This window comes from Engystomops pustulosus, chromosome 6 (genome assembly GCF_040894005.1).
Source record: "Engystomops pustulosus chromosome 6, aEngPut4.maternal, whole genome shotgun sequence".
NCBI classification, from domain to species: Eukaryota; Metazoa; Chordata; class Amphibia; order Anura; family Leptodactylidae; genus Engystomops; species Engystomops pustulosus.
Window position 1 is genome coordinate 149,371,657 of NC_092416.1, and position 12,247 is coordinate 149,383,903.

General features: G+C 43.8%; 1 protein-coding gene across 2 annotated transcripts in view; it reads left to right on the plus strand.

Moving 5' to 3' along the window:
• Positions 1-2,570: 2,570 nt before the first annotated feature.
• Positions 2,571-12,247, plus strand: part of RAMP2 (receptor activity modifying protein 2) — a 38,155-nt gene continuing 28,478 nt past the window's right edge. Inside the window, exon 1 of one of the 2 annotated variants that reach the window (XM_072111748.1) lies at positions 2,571-2,715. In XM_072111748.1, coding sequence (XP_071967849.1) covers positions 2,661-2,715 — 55 coding nt within the window. In that variant the 5' untranslated portion in view covers positions 2,571-2,660. Of the gene's footprint in view, positions 2,716-2,850; positions 2,988-12,247 lie in introns of those variants that run through there. The other variant, XM_072111747.1, reaches the window with a different exon arrangement.

Consider the following 12,247-nt stretch of genomic DNA (forward strand, 5'->3'; position numbering starts at 1 on the left):
TGGAAGCCCTTTGGTGGACCGGTGTATGATTTCTTATCAATGATGAAAGTGCAGCCCTATTTATTCTATCACAGGACTTTCTGAAAGTTGGGCATTGATGTATAGGCAGGGGTGGGATCTGACTGGCTCTCCCAAGTCGGATTTTAAATTTACAGCTTGGTTGGCAAACTGGGAAAAAGCCAATCTCCCTTCCCCTAGTTGGCTGCAGAGCACCTTCTGTGGGAAGGTGTGCAAGCAGTAATTGAGGCACCAGCAACGGAGAGGTGAGTAACTTTTTTTTTCTACCTACTGTGGGGGCTCCATTACTCCTGACTACTGGGGGCACTTTACTACTGGCAACTGGGACCTCTTCTATCAATGTCTTTTATGGGGCTCTGTTACTTTTGACTGTGGTGATCACCATTTCTTTTGTCTACTATAGGAAAACACAGGCGCATGCAGTGCCATCATTGCGGCACTGCGCGGGAAGGCACCAGCGCCAGAGAGTAGTAACTTTTTTCTGGCTACTGTGGGGGTTACTTTACTGCTGGGGGCTCCATTACTGATGGGGGCTTCATTACTGATGGCTACTGGGGGCTTCATTACTCCTGACTACTTGGGGCACTGTTACTACTGGCCACTGGGGGCACAGTTAATATTGGCTACTGGGGCATCTTCTGCTACTGGATATCATGGGGCTCTCTTACTGCTGTCAAGTAGGGGGAACTGCAATTGTTGGCTACATGGAAAAAATGTGACTATTGGCTAGTGTGGGCACTGTGACTATGATGGCTACTGGGGTGCACTTTTACTATAATCCCTACTGTAGGTCATTGTAATTATATTTGCTTCTGTTGGGCACCTGCATATGACTGTGACTATATTAGCTATATTGGGAGTACTGCTACTATATTCTCTACTTTGGGGCTCTGTGACTATATTATGTGCTAGAGTTTGAACACTGTTACTATATTGCTACTGTAGGTTGCCAGCATCCTCCTGTGCACACAATGCAATCTCATCATCTTGTGCGCCAGCACCAGGTCCCTACTTTGCAGCTACTGTGGGGGCTCTATCACTTCTAGGGGCTCCTTTAATGCTGGGGACTCCATTACTGATGGCTACTGGGGTGGGTGGGTGCTCTATTGGTCCTGGTGGCTCTATTACTACTGGAGGCTCTATTACTGATGGCTACTGGGGGCACTATTACTATTGGGGGCTCTATTACTGATGTCTACTGGGAATTCTATTAGTAATGGCTACTGGTGACTGTTTTACTACTGGGGACTCTATTACTACTGGCTACTGGGGCATTGTTACCACTGACTATTGGGGCACTGTTTTACTAGCTACTGGGGCACAATTACTACTGGCTACAAGGGGCACAGATAATATTGACTATTTTACTACTGGCTACCATATACTAGTGTATTACTGTTACTATTGACTGCATTGGTGACTGGTATTGTTGGCTACTAAGGGAACTGTAATTGTTGGCTACTAGGGAACATTGTAACTATTGGCTACTGCGGGCACTGTGACTATTGGCTACTGTGGGCACTGTGACTATAACGGCTACTAGGGTGCACTAATATATTGGCTACTGTAGGTCACTGTGACTACATTGGCTACTGTAGGACACCTGTCTATAACTATATTAGCTATTTTGGGAGCACTATATTCTCTACTTCGGCCCTCTGTCGGGAGCTACAGTGGGGACACTGTTACTCTACTGGCAACTGTGTTCTGGTGCTGTATGTATTATTACTTCTGGATCTATTCAGTTGACACAATTGTTTTGTATTCAATGGATGTGAAAGAGTCTGTCTATATATGAGAGCATATCTATCTATAACTAAATAGTCTGAGCAGGCAGGTGATCAATTTTATTCATCTAAATATTCATTTTAAATTGTAACCTAGAAGACTAAAACGGTGAAAAAATGTAAATTGAATGTAAAATATTGTAATTGTTTATGAGAGTAGGTATCATTTTCTCACCACACTACATGACGGATTTCCCTTTTACAAAGTATGGAACCTGTTTAAAATTTGAATCCCACCCCTGTGTTTAAGGTGTTGCCTTATTTAAGGTAGCACTGGAGTCATAGTTTTCCTTTTCCCACCCTGGAAAATGTATTTGCATATTCCACATACTGGACTGATATCAGACTCCACAGCTGGAAGTATCCTATAACTTAGCTCTCAACCAACCCATGAATAAGACAATGGCCCTTGTGTTTCCTACTGCAGATATACCGATCTTCATTTTACCCAATGTATATGTCATATCTGGAATGATACAAACCATCCCGAGACATGTTTAGGAAATAGATGATTAGATAAGTCTGTTTGTACTGGTTTGGCTCAGGCAGGAGACTTTGATAAATCAGCCTCTCTGCTCCCTAATATGTAACCCAGATGCTGAGGCGAAGCCACCCCGGTAACAGACAAGGTTACGCTGAACTGTTCTAAACCTCGGGTGCAGAAAGCACGTCACTTCATTTATGTTCAGTGACGGGTCTTCCCGGTGGGAGGTCTTTTTGTAAGGCAGTGCTGAGTAATCTCATTATTTACACGAATTCTGTATTTGTGCAGGAAAAGGCTCCGCTTCCTGAAATCCTGTTCTCGCTTAATTCCCCCTCAGCTGCTTGTGCTGTTTTAATAAGCTCAGAGAGAGGATGGAGAGTCCGATTCTGTGCATGCTCACAAGCGCGCTGTGTCTGTTCACTTGGGGTAAGCTTGTTTGTCCTGCTATGTCTCCTCTTTCATTTGGACATAGATTTGTCGGCACATCTGTTTAGTGTAACATTTTTATAGCATTCCTTGATCTCACTTCCTTGGAAGTTGGATCTTGGAGCGCAACTTTGGGAAAGCATCTTTGCATTGTCTTGCACGCATGTTGCAGCTTTCTTCTATTGTAATCCTCCACTTTGAAACTAGGAGCATTCTCAATATAGAGCTGCAAGCGAAACTTCGTGCTATTAACACTTCTGCTGCTGGAGGAGGTAAGCACCATGTTATCTGCCCTATGTGCTGAATTATTGGGAAGTGTCATTCTTGCTCCAGGGGATTTTCCTTGTAGGAAGCAACATGCTTTCCTGTTCTCGCAAGCTGGTAACCTCTCGTCCAGGAATCACAGAGCTGCTTTTAATTAGAAATGTATAAATCCCATGTTTTCTTGTTTGTATGAACTTGTAGAAAATACACAAATTACTACATGACAATTACTACATTTCTAGGGTCCCGTCTTCTTCCTGCAGCTTTGTTATATTGCGTAGGGTAATGTTTACCGCATAAAGTTTATTGACTTGATCCAATTCATTTTGATTCATAGTGATAAGGGGCTGATTTTAGACCTAAACAAGAATCTGTCCAAAAAGTCAAAAATTTCACTTACTGTTATTTATATTTTCAAAGTATAAAATTCTTCCCTATTGTAACTAATATCAAATTTTTATGAAAAATTGGCAAATAAAATGGCCCACCTAACCGTTAGTTGAAAGAGGTAGTTTAGTCTAGGTTTGCAGTCGGAGAAAAGTACCTACCTAAGCACCTATAAGCACCCATATCGAAACCATATTCAAAATGGATGGGGTTTTTTGCGCTATTGGATCATTTTAAAAAGATGTCTTATGACTTGGGGTACTACGTGTCACACAGCAAAGATTGCAGTGTTGCTCTACCTGCCTTCGAAATCAAAAAAGCGAATGAGGTTGCGTTTCGACCTGTCAATTGCTGTAACTTAGTGTGGTTTCACATTAGTGTGTGTATTGCACGGCTGTTGCGTTATTTTTGCAAATGAAAAAAAAAAGGTTTAACATTGGTTAGAAAAAATAACACCTGGTTCCCCAGGCTCATCAGCTAAAAAAAACTTGACCTGTCATGAGTTTTTTTTTGCAAACCCATTGGGGGTTATTTATCTGTATTTTCTTACTGTTTTTCTGTCTTTTTTTAGATTTTTTTTGGCGCATTGCAATTTTTGCACCTTTTTGGGGTGCAACGTCCGACACATTTATCTTCTATTCCAGTTGTGTTAAATGTTGCAAATGACATTTATCATTTCAAATTGTCTAAACATTTTAGAGATTTTTTGGCGCAAAAAAACTCCAAACGAAACCACACTTTTGAGACATTTGTGTGACATTTGTAACAAATGTCTCAAAAAGAGATCTGGAAAAATAAAACATTTAACACAATGAAAAAATGAGATTGATATATAGAAGCAGATGGGGAGGGGGGGGGGGGGGGGAGACAGGCAAAAACTAGCCAAAACAAACAGAGATAAGATAAAGACACAAGGTACATCAGAAATTGTGCAAATCTTGATTTCTGGCAAATTCAAGTTAACTTGCAGGTTGTGCAAAAGCTCCATTCGCCGCCAGTACAATCTTTGTAATGTGTTGGACGGCTGAAGTCAAGGTGTAGCTCTTTTATTAATTTATAATAGTAATTTATTATTAAAATCGTAGAGTATAATTGCATTAATGATCTGAAAAGATCTTCTACCTCCAGTCACATTAGATAAAGTGAGCACACATGGTTTTAATGTGCCTTCGTGTTATGCCAATAAACTTGTTCCCTCTGATAACTGCTCAAAGTGATAATTTGATGAAGGTTAGAAAGCGTGTGACCATATAAAAGGGCTGAGGGGGGTCTGATTCATTTGAGAAAACTTGTACTTTTTCCAAAAAACTATTATCCAGTAAGGGAGCTAGATATTTAAAGAGGCTGTCAAAGCAATCTGGACACAAAAATGTGTCAAAAGCCTTCTTTGGTTATGAAATTGTGGCATAAGGCTGAATTACAACCTGCAATGGAGAGTTTATTGCTCTGTACTTTCAATAGAGCTTGCCGATACCCACTAGGTTTCACTGCTGCGCCGAGGTCCGCCGGAGTTCACCATCCTCTTCCTGGTGCATGTAAGTGCGTGTCATTTTTTTTCAATACCTTGGTTTTTCCGAATCCGTTGGGTTTTCTGGCAGCCAAGCCCCCGATTTCCGCCGCATGCAAGCCGGTGCCGATGCGACACAATCCGATCGCGTGCGGCAAAAAAACGGGGCAATTCAAGGAAAAACGCCGCAAACCGGTAATATTCGGGGATCCCGGCGATTGAACCCCAATAAGATAAAAGTGTTGCAGTTGCCCATTGAAACCATCAGAGCTCACATTCAATTTTATTAACAGCTGTGGGAAAATGAAAGCTGAGCTCTGATTGGTGTCCATGGGCAACTAGAACAAGTCTGGTCTCAGACACTTCTGATAAATCTCCCCCAATACATTAATATGAGTGAAGACTAGAGCAAAAGGAGTGGTCCACTACAGTTGTGTGCTACCCTTACCGTACCATTTTGTCACTCTTAGCACATGGACAGCCACATGGATTTCAATGTATTACTCAGCGTCTTTGTTATCTTTGCCCAAATGTTCGTCCATTCTACACTACTCTCTCCAGCACGCCTCTGTATGCTTGCCCAGGCTATGGCCCGCGCCAGCATACTTTCTGTGTTCCAGAATATAGATGCACACTGTTAATATGGGATTTGATTTACTCAATCAGTGTCCCCTGCTGACTACTGGCTGAACCCTAAAGGGAAAGTGTCACAATATTTTTATGTTTAACATATTGTTAAAGGAAACCTACCATTTGATTTGATGCATTATGAAGCAAAAAGATGATGTCACAGCTTATCTCCTCCCCCTCCCTGTGCAATGACCTCTATATAGATAACACTGACCCATCATTACATCACTACTGACAACAGATGATGTCACAGCTTATCTCCTCCTCCTCCCTGTACAATGACCTCTATATAGATAACACTGACCCATCATTACATCACTACTGACAATAGATGATGTCACAGCTTATCTCCTCCCCCTCTCTGTACAATGACCTCTAAATAGATAACACTGACCCATCATTACATCACTACTGACAATAGATGATGTCACAGCTTATCTCCTCCCCCTCCCTGTGCAATGACCTCTATATAGATAACACTGACCCATCATTACATCACTACTGACAATAGATGATGTCACAGCTTATCTCCTCCTCCCTGTACAATGACCTCTATATAGAAAACACTGACCCATAATTACATCACTACTGACAATAGATGATGTCACAGCTTATCTTCTCCCCCTCCCTGTACAATGTCCTCTATATAGATAACACTGACCCATCATTACATCACTACTGACAATAGATGATGTCACAGCTTATCTCCTCCCCCTTCCTGTGCAATGACCTCTATATAGATCACACTGACCCATCATTACATCACTACTGACAATAGATGATGTCACAGCTTATCTCCTCCCCCTCTCTGTACAATGACCTCTATATAGATAACAATGTCCCATCATTACATCACTACTGACAATAGATGATGTCACAGCTTATCTTCTCCCCCTCCCTGTACAATGTCCTCTATATAGATAACACTGACCCATCATTACATCACTACTGACAATAGATGAAGCAAAAAGATGATGTCACAGCTTATCTCCTCCCCCTCCCTGTGCAATGACCTCTATATAGATAACACTGACCCATCATTACATCACTACTGACAACAGATGATGTCACAGCTTATCTCCTCCGCCTCCCTGTACAATGACCTCTATATAGATAACACTGACCCATCATTACATCACTACTGACAATAGATGATGTCACAGCTTATCTCCTCCCCCTCTCTGTACAATGACCTCTATATAGATAACAATGTCCCATCATTACATCACTACTGACAATATATGATGTCACAGCTTATCTCCTCCCCCTTCCTGTACAATGACCTCTATATAGATAACACTGACCCATCATTACATCACTACTGACAATAGATGATGTCACAGCTTATCTCCTCCCCCTCTCTGTACAATGACCTCTAAATAGATAACACTGACCCATCATTACATCACTACTGACAATAGATGATGTCACAGCTTATCTCCTCCCCCTCCCTGTGCAATGACCTCTATATAGATAACACTGACCCATCATTACATCACTACTGACAATAGATGATGTCACAGCTTATCTCCTCCTCCCTGTACAATGACCTCTATATAGAAAACACTGACCCATAATTACATCACTACTGACAATAGATGATGTCACAGCTTATCTTCTCCCCCTCCCTGTACAATGTCCTCTATATAGATAACACTGACCCATCATTACATCACTACTGACAATAGATGATGTCACAGCTTATCTCCTCCTCCTCCCTGTACAATGACCTCTATATAGATAACACTGACCGATAATTACATCTCTACTGACAATAGATGATGTCACAGCTTATCTCCTCCCCCTCTCTGTACAATGACCTCTATATAGATAACAATGTCCCATCATTACATCACTACTGACAATATATGATGTCACAGCTTATCTCCTCCCCCTTCCTGTACAATGACCTCTGTATAGATAACAATGTCCCATCATTACATCACTACTGACAATAGATGATGTCACAGCTTATCCCCTCCCCCTCCCTGTACAATGTCCTCTATATAGATAACACTGACCCATCATTACATCACTACTGACAATAGATGATGCCACAGCGTATCTCCTCCACCTCCCTGTGCAATGACCTTTATATAGAGAACACTGACCTATCATTACATCACTACTTACAATAGATGATGTCACAGCTTATCTCCTCCCCCTCCCTGTACAATGTCCTCTATATAGATAACACTGACCCATCATTAAGGCTGCTGGAAATTTTGTTAATGAGTAGCGGCTGCATTTCCCACCCTAGGCTTATACTCAAGTCAATAACTTTCCCAGTTTATTTTGTTGTAAAATTAGGTCGACTTATACTTGAGTATATGTGGTATAAAAAGGCGGATACAGAAAAGGGAGGGAACTACAAAAAAGGGGCACTATAAAGGGAGCTACAGAAAAGGGGGCATTTTAGATCAATGACTGCAGGAAATTTATGGGTACAGCCAGTCCCCGAATACAGAAAAGTTGGGGACTACTGATTTAAGGGATTTTGTTTATTTTGTAAGTGTATTATGTCCTCCTCCTCCCTGTACAATGACCTCTATATAGATAACACTGACCCATCATTACATCACTACTGACAATAGATGATGTCACAGCTTATCCCCTCCCCCTCCCTGTACAATGACCTCTATATAGATAACACTGACCCATCATTACATCACTACTGACAATAGATGATGTCACAGCTTATCTCCTCCTCCTCCCTGTACAATGTCCTCTATATAGATAACACTGACCCATCATTACATCACTACTGACAATAGATGATGTCACAGCTTATCTCCTCCTCCTCCCTGTACAATGACCTCTATATAGATAACACTGACCGATAATTACATCTCTACTGACAATAGATGATTTCACAGCTTATCTCCTCCTCCCTGTACAATGACCTCTATATAGATAACACTGACCCATCATTACATCACTACTGACAATGGATGATGTCACAGCTTATCTCCTCCCCCTCCCTGTACAATGACCTCTATATAGATAACACTGACCCATCATTACATCACTACTGACAATAGATGATGTCACAGCTTATCCCCTCCCCCTTCCTGTGCAATGACCTCTATGTAGATAACACTGACCCATCATTACATCTCTACTGACAATAGATGATGTCACAGCTTTTCCCCTCCCCCTTCCTGTGCAATGATCTCTATATAGATAACACTGACCCATCATTACATCACTACTGACAATAGATGATGTCACAGCTTATTTCCTACACCTTCCTGTGCAATGACTTCTATATAGATAACACTGACCCATCATTACATCACTACTGACAATAGATGATGTCACAGCTTATCTCCTCCACCTCCCTGTACAATGACCTCTATATAGATAACACTGACCCATCATTACATCACTGCTGACAATAGATGATGTCACAGCTTATCTCCTCCCCCTCCCTGTACAATGACCTCTGTATAGATAACACTGACCCATCATTACATCACTACTGACAATAGATGATGTCACAGCTTATCTCCTCCACCTCCCTGTACAATGACCTCTATATAGATAACACTGACCCATCATTACATCACTGCTGACAATAGATGATGTCACAGCTTATCTCCTCCTCCCTTTACAATGACTTCTATACACATAACACTGACCCATCATTACATCACTACTGACAATAGATGATGTCACAGCTTATATACTACTTCCTGTACAATGACCTCTATATAGATAACACTGACCTTTCATTACACTACTGACAATAGATGATGTAAAGCATATCACTAAGTGCTGCTAACAGAGGATTATTGAATCTCAAACAGCCTTCATACGATGTATGAGCCTCTATACAAATTAAATCTATTTCAGAACATAAAAATAGCTTTGAAAAAGTTGAAAGAAAATTTATGATGCAACAAAATAGTTTAAGGAATTTAACATCATTTCCCCTGTTATTTGTAATTTGCTTATCTATTGCTGTAAAAAAAAAACCCTGCACTTAATGGTCATGCAAGTTGCATGATTGGGAAATATACTGAATACTGCCCGGAAAATCGTGATTGCGGCATAAGGGGAAGTAAATTATGTATTTTCTGCATTTGCTACCCACATAATCATAACTTAAATATCTATACTGTTCTTTTCTCTATATACCCAGTTTTTGAACATAAGCAGTTAATTCCTATTTTAAAATCTATCACAATAAAAAAAGTAATTTTATTTTTTACAATAAAAAAAAAAAAACAAAATTCTAGTGGTTTTAATGTCCTACATTATTAATATTTACCCCTCAAACTGTGTGCCCTATATTTTCAAATAATACACAGTGACCCCTTAATATATCACAGAAATTTCCCCCTCATTAACTAAAAGAAGAGACTGAAGACAAGCACAGCTGCAGTGAGCACAGGACTACCTTTAGAATTGAAACAAAGAATCCCTCCTTAGAAATGTAGGAGAGCACCCTCCACTCAATATAGCAAAGCACCCCACTTGTTTTCAGTGTTGTAAACAGAAAAAGGGGGACATGTATTATCGTATCTGCGCCCAAAAAATGCCGGGCTTTTATGGTTTTTTGGGCGCAGAATTGTTACGGATCATTTATAATGGGGCAGATTTACTTACCCGGTCCATTCGCGATCTAGCTGAGTGAAGGTAAGTGCAAGCTCTGCAACAGATTTTTTGTTTTAAATGCGGCGGTTTTTCCGAATCCGTCGGGTTTTCGTTCGGCCACGCCCCCGATTTCCGTCGCGTGCATGCCAGCGCCGATGCGCCACAATCCGATCGTGTGTGCCAAAATCCCGGGGCAATTCAGGGGAAATCTGCGCAAATCGGAAATATTCGGGTAACGCGTCGGGAAAACGCGAATCAGGCCCTTAGTAAATGACCCCCAATGAGTTTGGGCCAGAAAGAACAGATGTCTCCAACTATCCCAGCACCTTTAGTTTTTTTTTTGTGTAAGTGGGCCCCTGGTTTTAGTGGGCCCCTGAGCGACAGAGCCCTAGTGGGCCCCTTTATGGGACGCCCTCCATTACCTCCGTCACACTGACCCCCCTCCTTTCCCTGTATAAACACTGCCCCCCCTCCCCCGTGTACACATTCCCACCCCCCTCCTGTATACACACTGCCCCCCCTCCTCCCCCTGTATACACACTACCCCCTCTTCACCCTGTATACACACTGCCCCCCTCCTCCTCCTGTATACACACTGCCCCCCTCCTCTTCCTGTATACACACTGCCCCCCATCCTCCTCCTGTATACACACTGCCCCCCCTCCTCCTCCTGTATACACACTACCCCCTCTTCACCCTGTATACACACTGCCCCCCCTGCCCATGTATACACACTACCCCCTCTTCACCCTGTATACACACTACCCCCTCTTCACCCTGCATACACACTGCCCCCCTCCTCCTCCTGTATACACACTGCCCCCCTCCTCCTCCTGTATACACACTGCCCCCCTCCTCCTCCTGTATACACACTGCCCCCCTCCTCCTCCTGTATACACACTACCCCCTCTTCACCCTGTATACACACTGCCCCCCTCCTCCTCCTGTATACACACTGCCCCCCTCCTCCTCCTGTATACACACTGCCCCCCTCCTCCTCCTGTATACACACTGCCCCCTCCTCCTGTATACACACTGCCCCCCCTCCTCCTGTATACACACTGCCCCCCTCCTCCTCCTGTATACACACTGCCCCCCTCCTCCACCTGTATACACACTGCCCCCTCCCCCTGTATACACACTGCCCCCCTCCTCCTGTATACACATTGCCCCCCCTCCTGTATACACACTGCCCCCCTCCTCCTCCTGTATACACACTGCCCCCCCTCCTCCTGTATACACACTGCCCCCCTCCTCCTCCTGTATACACACTGCCCCCCTCCTCCACCTGTATACACACTGCCCCCTCCCCCTGTATACACACTGCCCCCCTCCTCCTGTATACACATTGCCCCCCCTCCTGTATACACACTGCCCCCCCTCCTCCTCCTGTATACACACTGCCCCCCTCCTCCTCCTGTATACACACTGCCCCCCTCCTGTATACACACTGCCCCCCTCCTCCTCCTGTATACACACTACCCCCTCCTCCTCCTGTATACACACTGCCCCCCCTCCTGTATACACTCTGCCACCCTCCCCCTGTATACACACTGCCCCCCTCCTCCTGTATACACATTGCCCCCCCTCCTGTATACACTCTGCCCCCCTCCCCCTGTATACACACTGCCCCCTAGTAAGTAATGTGCCCACACAGCTTCTTCTCCCCCTTGGCCCCTGTCATGTCTCCTCCTTACCTCACAGATGCAGGTCTGTGTGCTCACTGCTTTCCCCGGCAGGTCATGTGACCATGACGTCATCACAGGTCCTTCAGTCTCTGATGCTGCAGCACCTGCCGGGGAAAGCAGCGACTGCAAATGTTCTCATAGCGATCTGTATCCGGAGGACACAGATCGCGATGAGACTTCCGGGCAGCGATGCCCGACACTGCTACAATTGATCCGAGGGCCTGAGTGGGCCCCTCCAGTACCCCGGGGCCCCGGCACTTGCCCGGCTTAGCCGGGTGCTGGCGCCGGGCCTGCCTGCGACCTATTATCAATGGTATGTGCCTTGACTGCTTTTCACCCAGGAGCGTGTACCCCAATTTGGGTGCAAGGGTGACGCCCTAGGTCAGCCCCTACCCCTGCCTACCTGTCATCTCGGCCTTCATTACAGAATGGAGGTGGTAGGTGAACATGTTCGACC